At 64.3% G+C, this 27,073-nt stretch overlaps 1 protein-coding gene across 1 annotated transcript; it reads left to right on the top strand.

Moving 5' to 3' along the window:
* Positions 1–23,970, top strand: PPP2R1A (protein phosphatase 2 scaffold subunit Aalpha). Its single transcript, XM_075489608.1, has 12 exons — positions 1–136; positions 4,127–4,274; positions 4,385–4,540; positions 8,239–8,353; positions 11,145–11,215; positions 12,980–13,114; positions 16,692–16,865; positions 18,094–18,154; positions 19,472–19,626; positions 19,738–19,880; positions 23,097–23,188; positions 23,766–23,970. The coding sequence occupies exons 2-12, from the start codon at positions 4,161–4,163 to the stop codon at positions 23,780–23,782; spliced, it is 1,233 nt and encodes a 410-aa protein (XP_075345723.1). The 5' UTR covers positions 1–136; positions 4,127–4,160; the 3' UTR covers positions 23,783–23,970.
* Positions 23,971–27,073: the final 3,103 nt, after the last annotated feature.

Here is a 27,073-nt window from a genome sequence, read left to right as displayed (position 1 = left end):
ACCTAGAAGGTCACTTCGTCCCCTTGGTCAAGCGCCTGGCGGGGGGCGACTGGTTCACCTCCCGCACCTCCGCTTGTGGCCTCTTCAGCGTCTGCTACCCCCGTGTCTCCAGCCCCGTCAAGGCTGAGCTGCGACAGTGAGTGACCTCCGCGGTGGCCCTGAGGTGGCCCTCGTTGTCCCCAAGCCACCCTTGGTGGCCCCACGGGAACTTTGGTGGCGCTGGGTCTGGTTTGGGTTGGCTTTGGGGTCTTCACGTTGGGTCCTTGGGCTGTTATTTGGCTCGAGACGTGGTTGTGGTGACACCATGGTACGTTCCCAAGATGTTTTTATTGTCCCCAAGCTGTGCTTGGTGGCCCCAAGCTGGTCCTATTGTCCCCAAGCCATCCTTGGTGGCCCTACATCAACTTTGGTGGCACTTGGTCTGGTTTGGGTTGGCCCTGGGGTCTTCACGTTGGGTCCTTGGGCTGTTACTTGGCTCGTGACGTGGTTGTGGTGGCCCCGTGGTACGTTTCCAAGGTGTTACTATTGTCCCCAAGCCGTCCTTGGTGGCCCCAAGCTGGTCCTGATGGCCCTAAGCCACCCTTGGTGGCCCCACGGGAACTTTGGTGGCACTTGGTCTGGTTTGGGTTGGCTTTGGGGTCTTCACGTTGGGTCCTTGGGCTGTTATTTGGCTCGAGACGTGGTTGTGGTGACACCGTGGTACGTTCCCAAGATGTTTTTATTGTCCCCAAGCTGTCCTTGGTGGCCCCAAGCTGGTCCTGATGGCCCTAAGCCACCCTTGGTGGCCCTACATCAACTTTGGTGGCACTTGGTCTGGTTTGGGTTGGCCCTGGGGTCTTCACGTTGGGTCCTTGGGCTGTTACTTGGCTCGTGACGTGGTTGTGGTGGCCCCGTGGTACGTTCCCAAGGTGTCACTATTGTCCCCAAGCCGTCCTTGGTGGCCCCAAGCTGGTCCTGATGGCCCTAAGCCACCCTTGGTGGCCCCACGGGAACTTTGGTGGCACTTGGTCTGGTTTGGGTTGGCCCTGGGGTCTTCGCGTTGGGTCCTTGGGCTGTTATTTGGCTCGAGATGTGGTTGTGGTGACACCATGGTATGTTCCCAAGATGTTTTTATTGTCCCCAACCTGTCCTTGGTGGCCCCAAGCTGGTCCTGATGGCCCTAAGCCACCCTTGGTGGCCCCACGGGAACTTTGGTGGCACTTGGTCTGGTTTGGGTTGGCTTTGGGGTCTTCACGTTGGGTCCTTGGGCTGTTACTTGGCTCGTGACGTGGTTGTGGTGACACCGTGGTACGTTCCCAAGGTGTCACTATTGTCCCCAAGCCGTCCTTGGTGGCCCCAAGCTGTTCTTGATGTCCCCAAGCCATCCTTGGTGGCCCTACATCAACTTTGGTGGCACTTGGTCTGGTTTGGGTTGGCTTTGGGGTCTTCACGTTGGGTCCTTGGGCTGTTACTTGGCTCGTGACGTGGTTGTGGTGGCCCCGTGGTACGTTCCCAAGGTGTCACTATTGTCCCCAAGCCGTCCTTGGTGGCCCCAAGCTGGTCCTGATGGCCCTAAGCCACCCTTGGTGGCCCCACGGGAACTTTGGTGGCACTTGGTCTGGTTTGGGTTGGCCCTGGGGTCTTCACGTTGGTTCCTCAACGTGTCCCTGGGCTCGTGGCGTGGTTGCGGTGACTTCGTGGCACGTCCCCGAGATGCCCACGTTGTCCCCATGTGAACCTTGGTGTCCCCAAGCCATCTTTGGGTGGTCCCAACCCAGCCTTGGTGTCCCTCAACCCACCCTATGTCAGCTGTGGGTCTCCATGTTGGCCCCGTGGCCCATTTTTGGCCTCACGGCCTGGTCCAACAGCTCCCATAGCACGTCCCAAGGTGTCACCGGTGTCCCCAAGCTGTTCCTGGTGACCCCAACCCATCTTTGGTGTCCCTCAACCCACTCTAGGTCAGCCTGGGGTCTTCACGTTGGCCCCATGGCCCATTTTTTGGTTCATGGTCTGATCAAGGAGATCCTGTGGTGAGTCCCAAACGTGTCACCGTGTCTCCAAGCCATCCTTGGTGTCCCCAGCCCATCTTTGGGTGGCTCAAAGCCATCTTTGATGTCCCTCAACCAGCTCTAGGTCAGCTTAGGGTCTTCGTGTTGACCCCAAGGACTGTTTCGGGGCTCGTGGCCCGGTCAGAGTAACTCTGGTGGCACATCCTCAAGCTGTCACCAGTGTCCCCAACCCATCTGTGGTGTCCCCAAGCCAACCTTGGTGGCCCCAACCCATCCTTCGTGTCCCTCAAGCTGCTCTAGGTCAACCCAGGGTGCCCACCTTGCCCCCCGTGACCCATTTTGGGGTTCAGGGCCTGGTCCAGCAGCCCCCATAGCACGTCCCTGAGATGTCACCAGTGTCCCCAACCCCTCCCTGGTGGCCCCAAGCCAACCTTGGTGGCCCCAACCCATCCTTCGTGTCCCTCAAGCTGCTCTAGGTCAACCCAGGGTGCCCACCTTGCCCCCCGTGACCCATTTTGGTGTTCACGGCCTGGTCCAGCACCCCCATGGCACATCCCCAAGGTGTCACTGGTGTCCCCAACCCATCTGTGGTGTCCCCAAGCCAGCCTTGGTGGCCCCAACCCATCCTTCGTGTCCCTCAAGCTGCTCTAGGTCAGCACTAGGTGCCCACCTTGCCCCCCGTGACCCATTTTGGGGTTCACGGCCTGGTCCAGCACCCCCATGGCACATCCCTGAGGTGTCACCGGTGTCCCCAACCCATCTGTGGTGTCCCCAAGCCAGCCTTGGTGACCCCAACCCATCCTTTGTGTCCCTCAAGCTGCTCTAGGTCAACCCAGGGTGCCCACCTTGCCCCCCATGACCCATTTTGGTGTTCACGGCCTGGTCCAGCACCCCCCATAGCATGTCCCTGAGATGTCACCAGTGTCCCCAAGCCAGCCTTGGTGTCCCCAAGCCAGCCTTCGTGTCCCTCAAGCTGCTCTAGGTCAACCCAGGGTGCCCACCTTGCCCCCCGTGACCCATTTTGGTGTTCACAGCCTGGTCCAGCATCCTCATGGCACATCCCCAAGGTGTCACCAGTGTCCCCAAGCCAACCTTGGTGACCCCAACCCAACCTTGGTGTCCCCAACCCATCCTTCGTGTCCCTCAAGCTGCTCTAGGTCAACCCAGGATGCCCACCTTGTCCCCCATGACCCATTTGGGGCTTCATGCCTGGTCCAGCAGCCCCCATGGCACATCCCCGAGGTGTCACCAGTGTCCCCAAGCCAGCCTTGGTGGCCCCAACCCATCCTTTGTGTCCCTCAAGCTGCTCTAGGTCAACCCAGGGTGCCCACCTTGCCCCCCGTGACCCATTTTGGTGTTCACGGCCTGGTCCAGCACCCCCATAGCACGTCCCTGAGATGTCACCAGTGTCCCCAACCCATCTGTGGTGGCCCCAACCCATCTGTGGTGGCCCCAAGCCAGCCTTGGTGGCCCCAACCCATCTTAGGTGTCCCTCAAGCTGCTCTAGGTCAACCCAGGGTGCCCACCTTGCCCCCCGTGACCCATTTTGGGGTTCACGGCCTGGTCCAGCACCCTCATGGCACATCCCCAAGGTGTCACCAGTGTCCCCAAGCCAACCTTGGTGCCCCCAACCCATCCTTCGTGTCCCTCAAGCTGCTCTAGGTCAACCCAGGGTGCCCACCTTGCCCCCCGTGACCCATTTTGGTGTTCACAGCCTGGTCCAGCATCCTCATGGCACATCCCCAAGGTGTCACCAGTGTCCCCAAGCCAACCTTGGTGACCCCAACCCAACCTTGGTGTCCCCAACCCATCCTTCGTGTCCCTCAAGCTGCTCTAGGTCAACCCAGGATGCCCACCTTGTCCCCCATGACCCATTTGGGGCTTCATGCCTGGTCCAGCAGCCCCCATGGCACATCCCCGAGGTGTCACCAGTGTCCCCAAGCCAGCCTTGGTGGCCCCAACCCATCCTTTGTGTCCCTCAAGCTGCTCTAGGTCAACCCAGGGTGCCCACCTTGCCCCCCGTGACCCATTTTGGTGTTCACGGCCTGGCCCGCCACCCCCCGTAGCACGTCCCCAGCTATCTCGGGCCGTCCCCAAGGCTCTCCTGCCGTCCCCAAGCGTTGTCCTCGCGTCCCCAGATACTTCCGCAACCTCTGCTCGGACGACACCCCCATGGTCCGTCGCGCCGCCGCTTCCAAGCTGGGCGAGTTCGCCAAAGTCTTAGAGCTGGAGCACGTCAAGAGCGAGATCATCCCCATGTTCTCCAACCTCGCCTCCGACGAGCAGGTAAAGCGACGGCCGCGTCCCCCGGGGCGGGGGCGGGGGGGTGACAAAGGGGACGTCCCCAAATAACCCCGACGTCCCCTACGCCGCGCGCTCGGGTGTCGTCCCCCAAGGACTCGGTGCGGCTGTTGGCGGTGGAGGCCTGCGTGAGCATCGCCCAGTTGCTGCCGCAGGAGGAACTGGAGGGACTGGTGATGCCCACCCTGCGGCAGGCGGCCGAGGACAAGTCCTGGCGCGTCCGTTACATGGTGGCCGACAAGTTTACCGAGGTGAGGGGACGATCTCTCGGGGACGGTGGGTTACGGGGACGCTTAGGAGGAACGTGGGGACGAGCTTGGGGACGTTTGGGGACGCCTGGGGACGCCCTTGGGGGGCATTTGGGGACATTTCAGGACCCCTTAGGGGACACATGGGGACGTTTGGGGACATTTTGCAGGGATATTTTGATGGTGACAACGTGGGTTGTCCCTGGGGACGTTTGGGGACACGTGGGGACGCCCTTGGGGGGCATTTGGGGACGTTGGGGGGGGGGTTGTGGGGACACGTGGGGACATGGGGACACGTGGGGACGCCCTTGGGGGGCATTTGGGGACATTTCAGGACCCCTGAGGGGACATTTGGGGACATTTTAGGACCCCTTAGGGGACGTTTGGGGACATTTTGCAGGGATATTTTGGGGGTGACAACGTGGGTTGTCCCTGGGGACGTTTGGGGACATGTGGGGACGCCCTTGGGGGGCATTTGGGGACTTTGGGGGGGATGTGGGGACGTGGGGACACCTGGGGACACCCTTGGGGGGCATTTGGGGACACATGGGGACATTTGGGGACATTTTAGGACCCCTTAGGGGACGTTTGGGGACACTTTGCAGGGATATTTTGGGGGTGACAACGTGGGTTGTCCCTGGGGACGTTTGGGGACACATGGGGACACCCTTGGGGGGCATTTGGGGACTTTGGGGGGGCCCCTGGGGCCACATGGGGACCTTTGGGGACATTTCAGGACTCCTTAGGGGACATTTGGGGACATTTTGCAGGGATATTTTGATGGTGACAACGTGGGTTGTCCCTGGGGACACATGGAGACATCCCTGGGGACGTTTGGGGACACGTGGGGACGCCCTTGAGGGGCATTTGGGGACGTTGGGGGGGGGGGTTGTGGGGACACGTGGGGACATGGGGACACGTGGGGACGCCCTTGGGGGGCATTTGGGGACATTTCAGGACCCCTGAGGGGACATTTGGGGACATTTTAGGACCCCTTAGGGGACGTTTGGGGACATTTTGCAGGGATATTTTGGGGGTGACAACGTGGGTTGTCCCTGGGGACGTTTGGGGACACGTGGGGACGCCCTTGGGGGGCATTTGGGGACATTTCAGGACCCCTGAGGGGACACATGGGGACATTTGGGGACATTTCAGGACCCCTTAGGGGACATTTGGGGACACTTTGCAGGGATATTCTGGGGGTGACAACGTGGGTTGTCCCTGGGGACGTTTGGGGACACGTGGGGACGCCTTTGGGGGGCACTTGGGGACTTTGGGGGGGCCCCTGGGGCCACATGGGGACATTTGGGGACATTTCAGGACCCCTTAGGGGACACATGGGGACATTTGGGGACATTTTAGGACCCCTTAGGGGACACATGGGGACACTTGGGGACACTTTGCAGGGATATTTTGGGGGTGACAACGTGGGTTGCCCCTGGGGACGTTTGGGGACACATGGGGGGGGTTGTGGGGACACGTGGGGACACCCCAGACACGTGGGGACGCCCTTGGGGGACACATGGGGACGTTTGGGGACATTTCAGGACCCTTTAGGGGACACATGGGGACACGTGGGGCCGTTTTGGAGGGATATTGGGGACGATGACATTTGGGGACACCCTTGGGGACAGTTGGGGACACCCCTGGGGACATCTGGGGACACGTGGGGACGCCCTTGGGGACATTTGGGGACACCTGGGGACGCCCTTGAGGACATTTGGGGACGTTTGAGAGGATTTGGGGCGATGTCTGGGGACACGTGGGGACATTTTGGAGGGATGTTGGGGGGTGACAGTTGGGGACACCCCTGGGGACATCTGGGGACACGTGGGGATGCCCTTGGGGACATTTGGGGTGATGTCTGGGTGGATTTCGGGCAATATTTGGGGACATGTGGGGCCATTTTGGAGGGCTATTGGGGGGTGACAGTTGGGGACACCCCTGGGGACAGTTGGGGACACCCCTGGGGACAGTTGGGGACACCTGAGGACGCCCTTGGGGACATCTGGGGACACGTGGGGACGCCCTTGAGGACATTTGGGGACGTTTGACAGGATTTGGGGCGATGTCTGGGGACACGTGGGGCCATTTTGGAGGGATGTTGGGGGGTGACAGTTGGGGACACCCCTGGGGACAGTTGGGGACATCTGGGGACATTTGGGGACAGCTGGGGACACGTGGGGACCCCCCTGGGGACATACGGGGACGTTTGAGAGGATTTGGGGCGATGTCTGGGGACACGTGGGGCCATTTTGGAGGGATATTGGGGGGTGACAGTTGGGGACACCCCTGGGGACACATGGGGATGCCCTGGGGACATTTGGGGACGTTTGAGAGGATTTGGGGCAATATTTGGGGACACGTGGGGCCATTTTGGAGGGATACTGGGGGGTGACAGTTGGGGACACCCCTGGGGACAGTTGGGGACACCCTTGGGGACATCTGGGGACACCTGGGGACGCCCTTGAGGACATTTGGGGACGTTTGAGAGGATTTGGGGTGATGTCTGGGGACACGTGGGGCCATTTTGGAGGGATGTTGGGGGGTGACAGCTGGGGACACCCCAGGGGACAGTTGGGGATGCCCTTGGGGACATCTGGGGACACGTGGGGACACCCTGGGGACATACGGGGACGTTTGAGAGGATTTGGGGCAATATTTGGGGACACGTGGGGCCATTTTGGAGGGCTATTGGGGGGTGACAGTTGGGGACACCCTTGGGGACAGTTGGGGACACCCCTGGGGACATCTGGGGACACGTGGCGACACCCTTGGGGACATCTGGGGACACCTGGGGACGCCCTTGAGGACATTTGGGGACGTTTGAGAGGATTTGGGGCCATGTCTGGGGACACGTGGGGCCATTTTGGAGGGCTATTGGGGGGTGACAGTTGGGGACACCCCTGGGGACATTTGGGGACACCCCTGGGGACAGTTGGGGACAGCTGGGGACATTTGGGGACACCCCTGGGGACATACGGGGACGTTTCAGAGGATTTGGGGGGAAGCTTGGGGACACGTGCGGCCATTTTGGAGGGATGTTGGGGACGACAACAGTTGGGGACACCCTTGGGGACAGTTGGGGACACCCCTGGGGACATCTGGGGACACCTGAGGACGCCCTTGGGGACATCTGGGGACACCTGGGGACGCCCTTGAGGACATTTGGGGACGTTTGAGAGGATTTGGGGCCATGTCTGGGGACACGTGGGGCTGTTTTGGAGGGATACTGGGGGGTGACAGTTGGGGACACCCCTGGGGACAGTTGGGGACACCCCTGGGGACAGTTGGGGACATCTGGGGACATTTGGGGACAGCTGGGGACATACGGGGATGTTTCAGAGGATTTGGGGGGAAGCTTGGGGACACGTGCGGCCATTTTGGAGGGATGTTGGGGACCACAACAGTTGGGGACACCCTTGGGGACAGTTGGGGACACCTGAGGTCACCCCTGGGGACAGTTGGGGACAACTGGGGACATTTGGGGACATCTGGGGACATTTGGGGACACCCCCCCTCCCCGGGGACGCTTGGGGCTGTTGGGGGAAGACTTTTGGGGCCGTTTGGGGCCATTTTGGAAGGATGGGGGGGGAGGGGGACGATGACACGATTTGCGCCGCCCTCGGGGACGTTTGGGGACATTTGGGGACGTCGTCGTCGGGGACCCGTTTTGACCTTTAACCTTTGACCCCCGCCAGCTCCAACGAGCCGTAGGTCCCGAGATCACCAAGACGGACCTGGTGGGGGCCTTCCAGAGCCTCATGAAGGACTGCGAGGCCGAGGTGCGGGCGGCCGCCTCCCACAAGGTCAAAGGTCAGCTGGGGGCACCTCCCCTCCCCCACCCCCACCCCACCCCCCCCATCCCCCCCTCAGATGCTTGGGTCCCCCCGGTGTCCCCAAGGAGGGTGCTGGTGTCCCTAGAGGTGGGCCCTGGGTCGCGGTGGCCTCGGGGATGGGTCTCCAAGGAGGGTTCCTGGAGATCTTTGGGGCCCTGGAGATGGTCACCGTGTCCCCAAGGGTGGTCACTGGTGTCCCCTGTGTCCCCAAGGGTGGTCCCGGTGTCCCCATGTCCCCAGGGAAGGTCCTCAGGTCCCCAGGAACCGTCCCCAGGTGCTGGTGTCCCCAAGGATGGTCTCCAGGTCCCCGTGTCCCCAAGCAAGGTCCCCATGTCCCCAAGGAAGGTTCTCAGGTCCCCAAAAACCATCCCCAGGTCCCGGTGTCCCCAAGGAGGGTCCCCAGGTCCCCATGTCCCCAAGGATGGTCCCCCTGTCCCCAAGGATGGTCCTCAGGTCCCCAAGAACCATCCCCAGGTGCTGGTGTCCCCAAGGATGGTCCCAGTGTCCCCATGGATGGGCTTCAGGTCCTCATGTCCCCAAGGGTGGTCACTGGTGTCCCCTGTGTCCCCAGAGACCGTCCCCAGGTCCCCGTGTCCCCAAGGAAGGTCCTCAGGTCCCCAAGAACCATCCCCAGGTGCTGGTGTCCCCAAGGGTGGTCCCTGGAGTCTCCTGTGTCCCTAGAGAAGGTCCCCATGTCCCCAGGGATGGTCCCTGGAGCCCCCTGTGTCCCCAGGGGTGGTCCCCGTGTCCCCAAGGAGGGTGCTGGTGTCCCTAGAGGTGGGCCCTGGGTCGCGGTGGCCTCGGGGATGGTCTCCAAGGAGGGTTCCTGGAGATCTTTGGGGCCCTGGAGATGGTCACCGTGTCCCCAAGGGTGGTCACTGGTGTCCCCTGTGTCCCCAAGGGTGGTCCCCATGTCCCCAAGGAAGGTCCTCAGGTCCCCAAGAACCGTCCCCAGGTGCTGGTGTCCCCAAGGATGGTCTCAAGGTCCCCATGTCCCCAAGCAAGGTCCCCATGTCCCCAAGGATGGTCCTCAGGTCCCCAAGAACCATCCCCAGGTGCTGGTGTCCCCAACGATGGTCCCAGTGTCCCCAAGGATGGTCTCCAGGTCCTCATGTCCCCAGGGGTGGTCACTGGTGTCCCCTGTGTCCCCAGAGACCGTCCCCAGGTCCCCGTGTCCCTAAGGATGGTCTCCAGGTCCCCATGTCCCCAAGCAAGGTCCCCGTGTCCCCAAGGATGGTCCTCAGGTCCCCAAGAACCATCCCCAGGTGCTGGTGTCCCCAAGGGTGGTCCCAGTGTCCCCAAGGATGGTCTCCAGGTCCTCATGTCCCCAGGGGTGGTCACTGGTGTCCTCTGTGTCCCCAGAGACCGTCCCCAGGTCCCTCTGTCCCCAAGGAAGGTTCTCAGGTCCCCAGGAACCATCCCCAGGTGCTGGTGTCCCCAAGGGTGGTCCCTGGAGTCCCCTGTGTCCCTAGAGAAGGTCCCCGTGTCCCCAGGGATGGTCCCTGGAGCCCCCTGTGTCCCCAGGGGTGGTCCCCGTGTCCCCAAGGAGGGTGCTGGTGTCCCTAGAGGTGGGCCCTGGGTCGTGGTGGCCTCGGGGATGGTCTCCAAGGAGGGTTCCTGGAGATCTTTGGGGCCCTGGAGATGGTCCCCGTGTCCCCAAGGGTGGTCACTGGTGTCCCCTGTGTCCTCAAGGGTGGTCCCGGTGTCCCCATGTCCCCGAGGATGGTCCTCAGGTCCCCAAGAACCGTCCCCAGGTGCTGGTGTCCCCAACGATGGTCCCAGTGTCCCCAAGGATTGGCTCCAGGTCCTCATGTCCCCAAGGGTGGTCACTGGTGTCCCCTGTGTCCCCAGAGACCATCCCCAGGTCCCCGTGTCCCCAAGGATGGTCTCCAGGTCCCTGTGTCCCCAAGCAAGGTCCCCGTGTCCCCAAGGAAGGACCTCAGGTCCCCAAGAACCATCCCCAGGTGCTGGTGTCCCCAAGGATGGTCCCAGTGTCCCCATGGATGGGCTTCAGGTCCTCATGTCCCCAGGGGTGGTCACTGGAGTCCCCTGTGTCCCTAGAGAAGGTCCCCATGTGCCCAGGGATGGTCCCTGGAGCCCCCCGTGTCCCCAGGGGTGGTCCCTGTGTCCCCAGGGATGGTCCCCGTGTCCCCAAGGAGGGTGCTGGTGTCCCTAGAGATGGGCCCTGGGTCGCGGTGGCCTCGGGGATGGTCTCCAAGGAGGGTTCCTGGAGATCTTTGGGGCCCTGGAGATGGTCCCTGTGTCCCCAAGGGTGGTCCTGGTGTCCCCAAGGGTGGTCTCCAGGTCCTCATGTCCCCAAGGATGGTCCCCAGGTCCCCAAGAACCATCCCCAGGTGCTGGTGTCCCCAAGGATGTTCTCCAGGTCCCCATGTCCCCAGGGGTGGTCACTGGAGTCCCCTGTGTCCCCAGAGACCATTGCCAGGTGCTGGTGTCCCCAGGGATGGTCTCCATGTCCCCAAGGAAGGTCCCCATGTCCTCAAGGAAAGTCCCCATGTCCCCAAGAACCGTCCCCAGGTCCCAGTGTCCCCAAGGATGGTCTCCAGGTCCCCGTGTCCCCAAGCAAGGTCCCCATGTCCCCAAGGAAGATCCTCAGGTCCCCAAGAACCATCCCCAGGTCCCGGTGTCCCCAAGGATGGTCCCAGTGTCCCCATGTCCCCAGGGATGGTCCCGGGAGTCCCCCATGTCCCCAAGGCCGTTCCCCGTTGTCCCCATGTCCCCAACTGATGTCACTTTGTCCCCTCCTCCAGAGTTCTGTGAGAACTTGTCCCCAGACTGCCGGGAGGCCGTCATCATGGGCCAGATCCTGCCCTGCATCAAGGTAAGGGACGCTTGGGGACACCACGGGGTGGGGGGGGACACTTGGGGACACCACGGGGTCATGGGGACACCCTGGCGTTGGGGGCGGGGGGTGGGGGGGAACGTCGTGGGGACACGGTGGTGATGGCACCGTGGGCGAGGTTTTGCTTTGCGTCAAGGTGGGGGACACCTTGGGGTGGTGGGACGTCATGGGGACGTCCTGGGGACATCTCTTGAGAGCTTCTGGGGTGGTGGGACATCGTGGGGACACCCCGGGGACACACCTGGGGATGTCGTGGGGTGGTGGGACATCATGGGGACACCCTGGGGCCGCCTCTTGAGGCCTTCTGGGGTGGTGGGACATCATGGGGACACCCTGGGGACCTCCTGGGGTGGTGGACGTCATGGGGACACCCTGGGGCCATCTCTTGAGACCTTCTGGGGTGGTGGGACATCGTGGGGACACCCCGGGGACACCCCTGGGGACCTCCTGGGGTGGTGGGACATTATGGGGACACCGTAGGACCAGTCTAGGGTGGAGGAAGATCATGGGGACACCCCAGGGGACATCTTAGGGTGGTGGGACATCGTGGGCACGTCCTGGGGCCATCTCTTGAGACCTTCTGGGGTGGTGGGGACACCCCTGGGGACCTCCTGGGGTGGTGGGACATCGTGGGGGACACCCCTGGGGACCTTCTGGGGTGGTGGGACATCATGGGGACACCGTAGGACCAGTCTAGGGTGGAGGAAGATCATGGGGACACCCCAGGGGACATCTTAGGGTGGTGGGACGTCATGGGGACACCCTGGGGCCACCTCTTGAGACCTTCTGGGGTGGTGGGACATCGTGGGGACACCCCTGGGAACACCCCTAGGGTGGTGGGACACCCCTGGGGACCTCCTGGGGTGGTGGGACACCGTGGGGACGTCCTGGGGCCATTTCTTGAGACCTTCTGGGGTGGTGGGACGTCATGGGGACACCCCTGGGGACCTCCTGGGGTGGTGGGACGTCATGGGGACACCCTGGGGACCTCCTGGGGTGGTGGGACATTATGGGGACACCGTAGGACCAGTCTAGGGTGGAGGAAGATCATGGGGACACCCCAGGGGACATCTTAGGGTGGTGGGACGTCATGGGGACGTCCTGGGGCCATCTCTTGAGACCTTCTGGGATGGTGGGACATCGTGGGGACACCCCAGGGACACCCCTGGGGATGTCGTGGGGTGGTGGGACATCGTGGGGACACCCTGGGGACCTCCTGGGGGGGTGGGACATCGTGGGGACACCCTAGGGCCACCCCTAGGGCCAGTCTAGGGTGGAGGAACATCACGGGGATGCCCCAGGGGACACCTTGGGGTGGTGGGACATCATGGGGACAGCCCTGGGAACACCCCTAGGGACCTCCTGGGGTGGTGGGACATCATGGGGACACCCTGGGGCCACCTCTTGAGGCCTTCTGGGGTGGTGGGACATCATGGGGACACCCTAGGGACACCCTAGGGCCAGTTTAGGGTGGTGGGACATCGTGGGGACACCCCAGGGGACACCTTGGGGTGGTGGGACGTCACGGGGACACCCTGGGGCCACCTCTTGAGACCTTCTGGGGTGGTGGGATGCCATGGGGACACCCCAGGGGACACCTTGGGGTGGTAGGACATCATGGGGCCACCTCAGGGCCACCTCCGGGCCACCCCACAGCCCAAACTCCTACCCCGGGAGACCCATACGGGCGTCCCCACCCCATACGGGCGTCCCCACCCCACGGTGTCCCCACGGCGTCCCCAGGAGCTGGTGTCGGACGCCAACCAACACGTGAAGTCGGCGCTGGCCTCTGTCATCATGGGGTTGTCCCCCATCTTGGGGAAGGACAACACGGTGGAGCATCTCCTGCCCCTCTTCCTCGCGCAGCTCAAGGACGAGGTGGGGGGGACGCGTTGGGGATGTTGGGGACACCTGGGGACGTTGGGGACACCCGGGGACACGTGGGGACTCTGGGGGAGATGAGGTCGTTGGCGGGGACGTGGCGGCGGGGGGGTGGGGGCGCGGTGGCACGGTCCAACCCGGTTGAGGGCTTGGGGACGGCGTCACCGTCGCGGGGACGTGTGGGGACACTCGGGGAGCCGCCACCTCAGTGCCACCTCCCCCAGGTGTCCCCCTCCCGGTGTCACCCCAGAAATGCCACCACCCCAGGTGCCACCAACCCAGTGTCCCCACCTCGGCTGTCCCCCTCCCAGTAACCTGTCCTGGTGCCACCACCCCGTAGGTGCCACCTTCATAGGTGCCACCACCCCGTAGGTGCCACCACCCCGTAGGTGCTACCTTCATAGGTGCCACCACCCCGTAGGTGCCACCACCCCGTAGGTGCCACCTTCATAGGTGCCACCACCCCGTAGGTGCCCCCACCACATAGGTGCCACCTCCATAGATGCCACCACCCCAGTTGCCACCACCCCGTCCCCTTCCCTCCCAGTACCCCCTCCCAGTATCCCGGTGTCACCCCATAGGTGCCACCACCCCAGTTGCCACCACCCTGTCCCCTTCCCTCCCAGTCCCCCCTCCCAGTATCCCAGTGTCACCCTATAAAAGCCACCCTTGGCGTCACCCATAGGTGCCACCACCCCAAAGGTGCCACCTCTGTAGGTGCCACCACCCCAGATGTCACCACCCCGTCCCCTTCCCTCCCAGTATCCCAGTGCCACCCCCACAGGTGTCACCCCACAGATGCCACCCCTGGTGTCACCCCCAGGTGCCACCACCCCATAGATGCCACCAGCCTGTGCCACCAGCCTGTCCCCTTCCCTCCCAGTACCCCCTCCCAGTATCCCCATGTCACCCATAGGTGCCACCAGCCCATAGATGCCACCACCCCGTCCCCTTCCCTCCCAGTATCCCCTCCCAGTATCCCCGTATCACTCATAGGTGCCACCACCCCATAGATGCCACCTCCCAGTACCCCCTCCCAGTATCCCTGTGTCACCCATAGGTGCCACCACCCCAGGTGCCCCCTCCCAGTACCCCCTCCCCTCCCAGTATCCCCTCCCAGTATCCTCTCCCAGTATCCCTGTGTCACCCACAGGTGCCACTTCCCAGTACCCCCTCCCCTCCCAGTACCCCCTCCCAGTATCCCCGTGTCACCCATAGGTGCCACCACCCCATAGATGCCACCACCCCAGGTGCCACCTCCCAGTACCCCCTCCCCTCCCAGTATCCCCTTCCTTCCCAGTACCCCCTCCCAGTACCCCTTCCTCTCCCAGTATCCCCTCCCAGTATCCCCGTGTCACCCATAGGTGCCACCAGCCCATAGATGCCACCTCCCAGTACCCCCTCCCAGTATCCCCGTGTCACCCACAGGTCCCCCCTCCCAGTATCCCCTCCCAGTATCCCCATGTCACCCATAGATGCCACCTCCCAGTATCCCCTCCCAGTCCCCCTCCCAGTATCCCTGTGTCACCCATAGGTCCCCTCTCCCAGTCCCCCCTCCCCTCCCAGTACCCCAGTCCCCCCTCCCCTCCCAGTATCCCCTCCCAGTATCCCCTCCCAGTATCCCCTCCCAGTATCCCCTCCCAGTACCCACTCCCAGTATCCCTGTGTCACCCATAGATGCCCCCTCCCAGTCCCCCCTCCCCTCCCAGTCCCCCTCCCAGTATCCCTGTGTCACCCATAGGTACCCCCTCCCCTCCCAGTCCCCCCCTCCCAGTCCCCCCTCCCCTCCCAGTCCCCCTCCCAGTCCCCCATTCCCTCCCAGTATCCCTGTGTCACCCATAGGTACCCCCTCCCCTCCCAGTCCCCCCTCCCCTCCCAGTATCCCTGTGTCACCCACAGGTGCCCCCTCCCAGTCCCCCTCCCCTCCCAGTATCCCCTCCCAGTCCCCCTCCCAGTATCCCTGTGTCACCCATAGGTACCCTCCCCCCTCCCAGTCCCCCCCTCCCAGTCCCCCCCTCCCAGTCCCCCCCTCCCAGTCCCCCCTCCCCTCCCAGTATCCCTGTGTCACCCATAGATGCCCCCTCCCAGTCCCCCCCTCCCAGTCCCCCCCTCCCAGTCCCCCCCTCCCAGTCCCCCCTCCCAGTCCCCCCCCAGTCCCCTCTCCCCTCCCAGTCCCCCTCCCAGTATCCCTGTGTCACCCATAGGTGCCCCCTCCCAGTCCCCCCTCCCCTCCCAGTCCCCCTCCCAGTATCCCTGTGTCACCCATAGGTACCCCCTCCCCTCCCAGTTCCCCCCTCCCAGTTCCCCCCTCCCAGTCCCCCCTCCCCTCCCAGTATCCCTGTGTCACCCATAGATGCCCCCTCCCAGTCCCCCCTCCCCTCCCAGTCCCCCTCCCAGTATGCCTGTGTCACCCATAGGTACCCCCTCCCCTCCCAGTCCCCCCCTCCCAGTCCCCCCTCCCCTCCCAGTCCCCCTCCCAGTCCCCCCTTCCCTCCCAGTATCCCTGTGTCACCCATAGGTACCCCCTCCCCTCCCAGTTCCCCCCTCCCAGTCCCCCTCCCAGTCCCCCCTCCCCTCCCAGTTCCCCTCCCAGTATCCCTGTGTCACCCATAGGTACCCCCTCCCCTCCCAGTCCCCCCTTCCCTCCCAGTATCCCTGTGTCACCCACAGGTGCCCCCTCCCAGTCCCCCTCCCCTCCCAGTATCCCCTCCCAGTACCCACTCCCAGTATCCCTGTGTCACCCATAGGTACCCTCCCCCCTCCCAGTCCCCCCCTCCCAGTCCCCCTCCCCTCCCAGTATCCCCTCCCAGTCCCCCTCCCCTCCCAGTATCCCCTCCCAGTACCCACTCCCAGTATCCCTGTGTCACCCATAGGTACCCTCCCCCCTCCCAGTCCCCCCCTCCCAGTCCCCCCCTCCCAGTCCCCCCTCCCAGTCCCCCCTTCCCTCCCAGTATCCCTGTGTCACCCATAGATGCCCCCTCCCAGTCCCCTCCCAGTCCCCCCTCCCCTCCCAGTCCCCCTCCCAGTATCCCTGTGTCACCCATAGGTACCCCCTCCCCTCCCAGTTCCCCCCTCCCAGTTTCCCCCTCCCAGTCCCCCCTTCCCTCCCAGTATGCCTGTGTCACCCATAGATGCCCCCTCCCAGTCCCCCTCCCAGTCCCCCCTCCCCTCCCAGTCCCCCATTCCCTCCCAGTATCCCTGTGTCACCCATAGATGCCCCCTCCCAGTCCCCCCCTCCCAGTCCCCCCTCCCCTCCCAGTCCCCCTCCCAGTCCCCCCTTCCCTCCCAGTATCCCTGTGTCACCCACAGGTGCCCCCTCCCAGTCCCCCCTCCCCTCCCAGTCCCCTCCCAGTCCCCCTCCCAGTCCCCCCTCCCCTCCCAGTCCCCCTCCCAGTATGCCTGTGTCACCCATAGGTACCCCCTCCCCTCCCAGTCCCCCCTCCCAGTCCCCCCTTCCCTCCCAGTATCCCTGTGTCACCCACAGGTGCCCCCTCCCAGTCCCCCTCCCCTCCCAGTCCCCTCCCAGTCCCCTCCCAGTCCCCTCCCAGTACGGGGCGCCTCCCTGTGCCCGCAGTGCCCCGAGGTTCGCCTCAACATCATCTCCAACCTGGACTGCGTCAACGAGGTGATCGGCATCCGCCAGCTCTCCCAGTCCCTGCTGCCCGCCATCGTCGAGCTGGCCGAGGACGCCAAGTGGCGCGTGCGCCTGGCCATCATCGAGTACATGCCCCTGCTGGCCGGCCAGCTGGTGGGCGCTGGGGGGGACTGGGAGGCACTGGGGGGGACTGGGGGCTTCTGGGGGGGGACTGGGAGAGGAATGGGAGGGACTGGGAGGGACCGGGGGCTTCTGGGGGGGGACTGGGGGGGACTGGGAGAGCAGTGGGGGCTTCTGGGGGGGGACTGGGAGAGCACTGGGAGGGACTGGGGGCTTCTGGGGGGGGACTGGGGGGGACTGGGAGGCACTGGGAGAGCAGTGGGGGCTTCTGGGGGGGGACTGGGAGGCACTGGGGGGGACTGGGGGGGACTGGGAGAGGAATGGGAGGGACTGGGGGCTTCTGGGGGGGGACTGGGGGGGACTGGGAGAGGAATGGGAGGGACTGGGAGGGACCGGGGGCTTCTGGGGGGGGACTGGGGGGGACTGGGAGGCACTGGGAGAGCAGTGGGGGCTTCTGGGGGGGGACTGGGAGGCACTGGGGGGGACTGGGAGGCACTGGGAGAGCAGTGGGGGCTTCTGGGGGGGGACTGGGGGGGACTGGGAGGCACTGGGAGAGCAGTGGGGGCTTCTGTGGGGGCACTGGGGGGGACTGGGAGGCACTGGGAGAGCACTGGGGGCTTCTGGGGGGGGGACTGGGAGGCACTGGGAGGGACTGGGAGAGGACTGGGAGGGACTGCGGGCTTCTGTGGGGGGACTGGGAGAGCACTGGGAGGGACTGGGAGAGCACTGGGGGCTTCTGTGGGGGGACTGGGGGGGACTGGGAGAGCACTGGGAGAGCACTGGGGGCTTCTGTGGGGGGACTGGGAGAGCACTGGGAGGGACTGGGAGGGACTGGGGGCTTCTGTGGGGGCACTGGGAGGCACTGGGAGGGACTGGGAGAGGACTGGGAGGGACTGCGGGCTTCTGTGGGGGGACTGGGAGGGACTGGGAGAGCACTGGGAGGGACTGGGGGCTTCTGTGGGGGGACTGGGAGGGACTGGGGGCTTCTGTGGGGGGACTGGGAGGCACTGGGAGGGACTGGGGGCTTCTGTGGGGGTACTGGGAGGACTGGGAGAGCACTGGGAGGGACTGGGAGAGCACTGGGGGCTTCTGTGGGGGGACTGGGAGGCACTGGGAGAGCAGTATAGCCTTCTACGGGGGGACTGGGAGGGCAGTGGTCCATACTGGGAGGGGTCCTGGTTCACACTGGTGAGACAGCGATTCACACGGGGAAGGTACTGGTTCATACTGGTTCATACTGGTCTCCCCCCTCCCCCCCCAGGGCGTGGAGTTCTTTGACGAGAAACTGAACTCGCTCTGCATGGCCTGGCTGGTCGACCACGGTGAGCGGTTACTGGGAGCACTGGGAGGGTTACTGGGAGCCCTGGGAGGGTTACTGGGAGTCACTGGGAGCCCTGAGTGGGGTTACTGGAAGGGACAGGGGTTACTGGGAGCCCTTGGAGGGTTACTGGGAGTTACTGGTAGCCCTGAGTGGGGCTACAGGAAGGGATAGGGGTTACTGGGAGCCCTGGGAGGGTTACTGGGAGTCACTGGGAGCCCTGAGTGGGGCTACTGGAAGGGACAGGGGTTACTGGGAGCCCTGGGAGGGTTACTGGGAGTCACTGGGAGCCCTGAGTGGGGCTACTGGAAGGGACAGGGGTTACTGGGAGCCCTGGGAGGGTTACTGGGAGTCACTGGTTACCTGGTGAGGGGTTACTGGGAGCCTTTGCAGTGATTACTGGGAGCTGGAGGCCTTACTGGGAGTTACTGGTTACCTGGTGGGGGGTTACTGGGATCTCTGGGGGGGATTACTGGGAGCTCTGGGAGGGTTACTGGGAGCTACTGGTTACCTGGTGGGAGGTTAATGGGATCTCTGGGCTGGTTACTGGGAGCCCTTGCATTGCAGGGGTTACTGGGAGCTGGAGAGCTTACTGGGAGTTACTGGTTATGTGGTGGGGGGTTACTGGGATCTCTGGGGGGCTTACTGGGAGCCCTTGCAGGGGTTACTGGGAGCTGGAGGGCTTACTGGGAGTTACTGGTTACCTGGTGAGGGGTTACTGGGAGCTGGAGGGCTTACTGGGAGCTACTGGTTACCTGCTGGGGGGTTACTGGGAGCTCCTAGAGGGTTTACTGGGAGCTGGAGGGCTTACTGGGAGTTACTGGTTACCTGGTGGGGGGTTACTGGGATCTCTGGGGGGGGTTACTGGGAGCTGGAGGGCTTACTGGGAGCTACTGGTTACCTGCTGGGGGGTTACTGGGAGCTACTAGAGGGTTTACTGGGAGCTGGAGGGCTTACTGGGAGTTACTGGTTACCTGGTGGGGGGTTACTGGGATCTCTGGGGGGGGTTACTGGGAGCTGGAGGGCTTACTGGGAGCTACTGGTTACCTGCTGGGGGGTTACTGGGAGCTCCTAGAGGGTTTACTGGGAGCTGGAGGGCTTACTGGGAGTTACTGGTTGCCTGGTGGGGGGTTACTGGGATCTCTGGGGGCGTTACTGGGAGCCCTTGGGGGGGCTTACTGGGAGCTACTGGTTGCTGGGGAGGGTTACTCTTGACTTACTGGCTGCCCTGGGAGTTGTTACCTCTCCCCCAGTTAAACTGCTGCCCCCCTCCCCCAGTCTAAACCGGTCTTTACTGGTACGACCGCTTTCCTCCTCCCAGTTTACGCCATCCGGGAGGCGGCCACCAGTAACCTGCGGAAACTGGTGGAGCGCTTCGGGCAGGATTGGGCCCAGGGCACCATCGTCCCCAAGGTCTTGGCCATGGCCGCCGACCCCAACTACCTCCACCGCATGACCACCCTCTTCTGCATCAACGTGAGCCGCCCCGCCCCCGCCCCGCCCCCCGCACCCATGGGCGTCGCCCCCCGCCCCACCCCACCCATGGGCGTGGCCCCCGCCGACGCCCCGCGTCCCCTCTCGCCCCAGGTGCTGTCGGAGGTGTGCGGGCAGGAGATCACCACCAAGCAGATGCTGCCCACCGTGCTGCGCATGGCGGCCGACGCCGTCGCCAACGTCCGCTTCAACGTCGCCAAGTCCCTGCAGCGCATCGGGCCCATCCTCGACAGCGGGTACGGCGCCCCCCCGGCGCACACAACCGCGGGCGGTAAAACCTAGCGTGCGCGCGCGTGCGCGCCCCCGGGACGCCCGGCGCAGCCGCTGCCTGCGCGGCGCGCCCGGCGTTTGCCTCACGCCCGGTCTGTGCGGGACGTGCGGCGCAGCCGGTACGTGCAGTGCACCCAGTGCAGGCGTTGCAGCCAGTGCACGCAGGGCATGCAGTACAGGCAGTGCACCCAGCGCTTGCGTTGCAGCCAGTATATGCAGCACGTGCAGTACAGCCAGCGCTTGCATTACACCCAGTATATGCAGCATGTGCAGTACAGGCAGTGCAGCCAGTACAGGCAGTGCATGCGGCGCACCCAGTGCAAGCAGTGCACCCAGTACAAGCAGTGCACCCAGTGCAGACGTTGCACCCAGTGCACGCAGGGCATGCAGTACATGCAGTGCACCCAGCGCTTGCGTTACACCCAGTATATGCAGCATGTGCAGTACAGGCAGTGCAGCCAGTACAGGCAGTGCATGCGGCGCACCCAGTACATGCAGTGCACCCAGTGCAGACGTTGCACCCAGTGCACGCAGGGCATGCAGTACAGGCAGTGCACCCAGCGCTCGCGTTACACCCAGTATATGCAGCACGTGCAGTACAGGCAGTGCATGTAACACACCCAGTACAAGCACTGCACCCAGTGCACACAGGGCATGCAGTACATGCAGTGTACCCAGCGCTTGCGTTGCACCCAGTATATGCAGCATGTGCAGTACAGGCAGTGCATGCAGCACAGCCGATACAAGCAGTGCACCCAGGGCATGCATTACATGCAGTGCATCCAGTGCAGACATTGCACCCAGTGCACGCAGGGCATGCAGTACATGCAGTGCACCCAGTGCTTGCGTTACAGCCAGTATATGCAGCACATGCAGCACGTGCAGTACAGGCAGTGCACCCAGTGCAGACATTGCACCCAGTGCACGCAGGGCATGCAGTACATGCAGTGCACCCAGTGCAGATGTTGCACCCAGTGCACGCAGGGCATGCAGTACATGCAGTGCACCCAGCGCTTGCGTTACACCCAGTATATGCAGCACGTGCAGTGCACCCAGTGCAGACATTGCACCCAGTGCACGCAGTACATGCAGTGCACCCAGCGCTTGCGTTACAGCCAGTACATGCAGCACGTGCAGTACAGGCAGTGTGTGCAGTGCACCCAGTACTGGCAGTGCAGACATTGCACCCAGTGCATGTAGTATATGCAGTGCAATGCACTGCTTGCATTACACCCAGTGCATGCGGCATGTGCAGTGCATCCAGTGCACCCAGGGCATGCAGTACGTGCAGTGCACCCGCTACATCCAGTATACCCAGTGCTTCCGTTACACCTGGTACATGCAGCACGTGCAGTGCATGCACTGCACCCGGTGCATGCAGCGCTCCCAGTGCAGGCGTTGCACCCAATGCATGCAGGGCATGCAGTACATGCAGTGCACCCCGCATTTGCATTACACCCAGTACATGCAGCACGTGCAGTGTATGCACTGCACCCAGCGCATGCAGCACAGCCACTACACCCAGTGCAGACATTGCACCCCGCGCACGCAACGCGCCCAGTACAGCCAGTGCATGCAATACACCCGTTAATTCCAGTGCGCTCAGTACCCCCGCTGCACCCAGTGCACACAGGGCACGCGGTATGTGCAGTGCACCCATTACACCCAGTACATGTAGTGCACCCAGCACTCTCGCTACACACAGCACACCAACTGCACGCAGCGCTTGCATCGTACACAGCGCATGCAGCGCACCCAGTAGATGCAGTACACCCATTACTCCCAGTGCACTCAGTACCCCCGCTGCAGCCAGCGCACACAGTACGTGCAGTGCACCCGTTACACCCAGCGCTTGCATTACACCCAGTACATGCGGCATGTGCAGTGCAGGCACTGCACCCAGTACGTGCAGCACACCCAGTACCCCCAGCGCTTGCATTACACCCAGTACATGCAATACACCCGTTACTCCCAGTGCACTCAGTACCCCTGCTGCACCCAGTGCACCCATTACACCCAGTACATGCAGCATGTGCAGTGCAGGCACTGCACGCAGTACACACAGGGCATGCAGTGCACCCAGTACACCCAGCAGAGACAGTGCACCCAGTGCATGCAGTGCACCCGGTACGTGCAGCACACCCACTACACCCAGTGCTTGTGTTACACCTAGTCCATCCAGCCCGTGCACTGCACCCACCGCATGCAGTGCACCCAGTGCATGCAGTGCTTGCGTTACACCCACTACATACAGTGCACCCAGTGCCCCCAGTACACTCAGCGCACCCAGTACACGCAGTGCTTGCGTTACACCCACTGTATGTAGTGCACCCAGTGCCTCCAGCACACCCAGTACACGCAGTGCTTGCATGACACCTGCTGTATGTAGTGCACCCAGCACTCCCAGCGCACCCAGTACTCGCAGTGCTTGCATGACACCTGCTGTATGTAGTGCACCCAGCACTCCCAGCGCACCCAGTACGCGCAGTGCTTGCGTTACAGCCACTGTATATAGTGCACCCAGTGCACCCACAGTGCTTGCGTTACACCCATGACATATAGTGCACCCAGCACCCCCAGTACATCCAGTGCCCCCAGTACATGCAGTGCCTGCATGACACCCGCTGTACATAGTGCACCCAGCGCTCCCAGTACACCCAGCACTCCCAGCGCACCCAGTACACGCAGTGCTTGCGTTACACCCACTACATATAGTGCACCCAGCACTCCCAGTACACCCTGTGCCCCCAGTACACGCAGTGCCTGCATGACACCCGCTGTACATAGTGCACCCAGCGCTCCCAGTACACCCAGCGCTCCCAGCGCACCCAGTACACGCAGTGCTTGCGTTACACCCACTACATATAGTGCACCCAGCACCCCCAGTACATCCAGTGCCCCCAGTACATGCAGTGCCTGCATGACACCCGCTGTACATAGTGCACCCAGCGCTCCCAGTACACCCAGCGCTCCCAGCGCACCCAGTACACGCAGTGCTTGCATGACACCCGCTGTATAGAGTACAATCAGGCTGCCCAGTGCGCCCATGACACCCCGGTTCGTTTCCCCATTACCCTCCCCTTTCCCCCCACCCCCACCCCCCGCCCCCCCCACGTCCCCCGCGTGTCCCTCGTGTCCCACACGTGTCCCACGCGTGTCCCCCGCGTGTCCCCCGCCCCCAGGACGCTGCAGAACGAGGTGAAGCCGGTGCTGGAGAAGCTGACGCAGGACCAAGATGTCGACGTCAAGTACTTTGCGCAGGAGGCGCTGACCGGTGAGGGGACAGTTGGGGACGTTGGGGGGGGGGACGTGGGGGGGACACAGGGGGATGGGGGGGGACGTTGAGGGACTTAGGGGGACGGCGTGGGGACGCTGGGAGGGCGTGGGGACATTGGGGGGCGTGGGGACGTGGAGGAGGGGGGTGGGGACATGGGGACATTGGGGGGATGCGGGGACATTGGGGGACATGGGGACATTGGGGGGGACGTGGGGACATTGGGGGGACACTGGGGGATGTGGGGGGACATGGGGACACTGAGGGACATTGGGGGGACATTGGGGGACACTGAGGGACATTGGGGGACGTGGGGACATTGGGGGACACTGAGGGACATTGGGGGGACATGGGGACATTGGGGGACACTGGGGGGACGTGGGGACCTTGGGGGACAGGGGGGACGTGGGGACATTGGGGGGGACAACTGGGGATGAGGGGGGCCGCATGGGGACAAGGGGGGGGACACCGGACGGAGGCGGGTGGCTGGGGGGGGGGACACGTGGGGACATCGGGGGGGGTCACTCCACGACGGTGACACCGATGTCCCCCCCGTCCCCGTCCCTGTCCCCCGCAGTGCTGGCGCTGGCCTGACCCCGCGTCCCTCGTCCCCGCATGCCGACGGCGCCGTCTCCCCTCCCCCCCCCCCCCCCCCCCCCCGGTGTCACCCCCACCCCGGGGGGTGTCACCCTCCCCCCCGTCCCCAACGTGTCCCCTCCCCCCCCCCGTTATTAATTAATTATAACGAGTTTCGCCGTTAATAAACCACTCCGACGGCTTCGGCTCCGTTTTGGGGGGGACCCAGTGACTCCCAGTCCCGGCCCAGTTTGGGGACTGGCCCCAAGTGCCACCAAGGGGGGGGGGTGGGGTGACAAGGGGGGGGTGGGGTCCCTGGGTGGTTTCCAGTCCCTTATGGGGGGGGGGGGGGTTGACAAGAGGGGTGACAGGGTGACGTGGGGGGGACAAGGTGACATGGGGGGTGACAGGGTGACGTGGGGGGTGATGGGGACATGGGGGGACATGGGGGACGGTGACATGGGGTGACAGGGTGACATGGGACAGGGTGACGGGGGGACTAGGTGACATGGGGGGTGACAAGGTGATATGGGACAGGGTGACATGGGGTGACAGGGTGACATGGGTGACAGGGTGACGTGGGGGGTGACAGGGTGACATGGGACAGGGTGACATGGGGACAGGGTGACGGGGGGACCAGGTGACATGGGGGGGTGACAGGGTGACATGGGGGGTGACAAGGTGATATGGGGGGACATGGGGACGGGGACATGGGGGTGACGGTGACATGGGACAAGGTGACATGGGACAGGGTGACATGGGGGGTGACAGGGTGACGTGGGGGGTGACAAGGTGATATGGGGGGTGATGGTGACATGGGGGGACAGGGTGACACGGGGTGACGGTGACATGGGGTGACAAGGTGGCATGGGGGGTGACATGGGGACAAGGTGACATGGGGACAAGGTGACATGGGGGGACGGGGACATGGGGGGACAGGGTGACACGGGGACAAGGTGACACGGGGGTGACGGGGGGTGACATGGGGGTGACATGGGGGTGACATGGGGGTGACAAGGTGACACGGGGGGGGTGGTGACAGAGGGGGTGACATCGGGGGAGATGCCATGAGCGAGGTGGGTCCTGGGGGGGGGTGACAAATTGGGGGGAGGGGGGGTGACAGGAGGTGACACGGGGGGGGGGGGGAGATTTGGGGGCCCCCGGGGGGGAGGGGAGGGACGGGGGGGGGGGAGGGCACTGTTGGGGTGACCCCGTCTTGGGGACGGTGGCCGGGATGGGGGCGCTGGGGGGGGCTATAGGGGTCGGGGGGGGCTATAGGGGGTATGGGGGGGATATGAGGGGCTATAGGGGGGTATGGGGGGGCTATAGGGGGATATGGGGGGGATACGGGGGGGTATGGGGGGGCTATAGGGGGATATGGGGGGCTATAGGGGGTATGGGGGGGCTATAGGGGTGTATGGAGGTCTGGGGGGGGTATGGGGGGGCTATAGGGGTGTATGGGGGCCTATAGGCGTGCATGGGGGTCTGGGAGGGATATGGGGGGGGCTATAGGGGTGTATGGGGGGGCTATGGGGGGCTATAGGCGTGTATGGGGGTCGGGGGGATATGGGGGGGCTATAGGGGTGTATGGGGGTCTGTGGGGAGCTATGGGGGGCTATAGGGGTGTATGGGGGGGATATGGGGGGCTATAGGGGGGGCTGGGGGGGCTATGGGGGTCTATAGGGAGATATGGGGGGGCTATAGGGGTGTATGGGGGGGATATGGGGGGCTATAGGGGGGGCTGGGGGGGCTATGGGGGTCTATAGGGGTCTTAGGGAAGGGTCTGGGGGGTTCTATAGGGGTCCTGGGGGGGCTATAGGGGGCTATGGGGGTGCTGGGGGGCCTATAGGGGGGTCTATAGGGGACGTGGGGGGGGTCTAGGGGGGTTATGGGGGTGTCAGTGACACGTTGGTGACATCTCTGTCACCTCCCCCCGTCCCCGCCGTCCCCACGTGACCCAGGCTCCTCCCCCCCCAGCCCCTCCCCCTCCGAGAGGGCGCCTGTCCCTTTAAATCCCCCCCCCCCCCCCGCGGCCCATTTCCCCCCGCGCACGCGCAGTGAGGGACTTGCGCTCCCGCCCCGCCCCTACCCGCCTCACGGCGCCTGCCCGTTGGCTCCGCCCCTTCCGCGCATGCGCGCCGGCCGCCGCGCGGGGCAGCACCACCGCGCGCCAGGGGCCGCCGAGAGGCGGGAAAGCGCCGGGAGCCGCCGCCGTTACCGGGGCAACCGCCGCCCCCCCCGCAGGTATCCCTCCGCCCGGCGCATGCGCAGAGGGCCCCTCCCCTTCCCGAATCCCTCCGCCGCACCTATAGCCCCCTATAAACCCCCTCTACGGGCTCTATAGGCCCTCCCCCATCCCTTATAGCCCTTCCCCCCGTCCCTTGTAGCCCCTCCCCCGCCTCCTATAGCTCCTTCCCCTTTCCTCCGTAGCCCCTCCCGTGTCGCTCCGCCCCGCCGGGACTCATTTTACCTCAGGAAAGCCCTGGCGGCCCCGCCTACCGCTCCCCACAGAGCCCTATAGGGCTCCTATAGGTCTCCTATAGGTCTCCTATAGGTTCCCCGTGTCACCTGGCAGGCGTTAGCGATGTCGGACTCGGGGCAGAGCCCGGCCCCGGGCGGGCGGCGGCGCTGGACGAGGGAGAAGGAGCCTGACGGGGGCGGAGACCGACGGGTGGGCGGGGCTTCGCCAGGGGGGCGGGGCCGGGGTGGGCGGAGCTAAAGGGGAGGTGGGCGGGGCTTAGGGGCGAGCGACCAGGCAGGGGCAATGCAGGGGGAGGGGGCGGGGCTTGGGGGGTGAGTGATGGGGTGGGTGGTCCGGGGGCGGGGCTTAGGGGTGAGTGACGGGGGCAGGTGCGCGGCACTGGCAAGGGGAGGGGGTGTGGCTGGAGGCGTGGGCGTGGCTCGCCGAAGGGGCGGGGCTTAGGGGTGAGTGATGGGGGCAGGTGCACGCCCCAGGTGCAATGAAAGGGGCGGGGCTAGGGGCAGGTGGGCGGGGCTGGCGGGGTGAGGGACAGCAGCAGGTGTGACACGCTAGGTGCAGGGGGAAGGGGCGTGGCTTCGCGTTGTGGGCGGGGTCGGCAGGGGCGGGGCTAGAGGGGTGGGCGTGGTTTCAACAGGGCAGGTTTGAGTTGAGCGGGATGGGCGTGGTTTAAACAGGCTGGGCGTGGCTTGAACGGGGTGGGCGTGGTTTAAACAGAGTGGGCGTGGCTTGAACGGGGTGGGCGTGGCTTGAACGGGGTGGGCGTGGCTAAACAGTGGGCGTGGCTTCAGGGTCACTGCCCCGGGGCAGAGGCGAGGCTCGCCGGCTGG

Source organism: Mycteria americana, unplaced genomic scaffold (genome assembly GCF_035582795.1).
Source record: "Mycteria americana isolate JAX WOST 10 ecotype Jacksonville Zoo and Gardens unplaced genomic scaffold, USCA_MyAme_1.0 Scaffold_227, whole genome shotgun sequence".
NCBI lineage: Eukaryota > Metazoa > Chordata > Aves > Ciconiiformes > Ciconiidae > Mycteria > Mycteria americana.
This window is presented reverse-complemented; position numbering and strand designations above follow the sequence as displayed.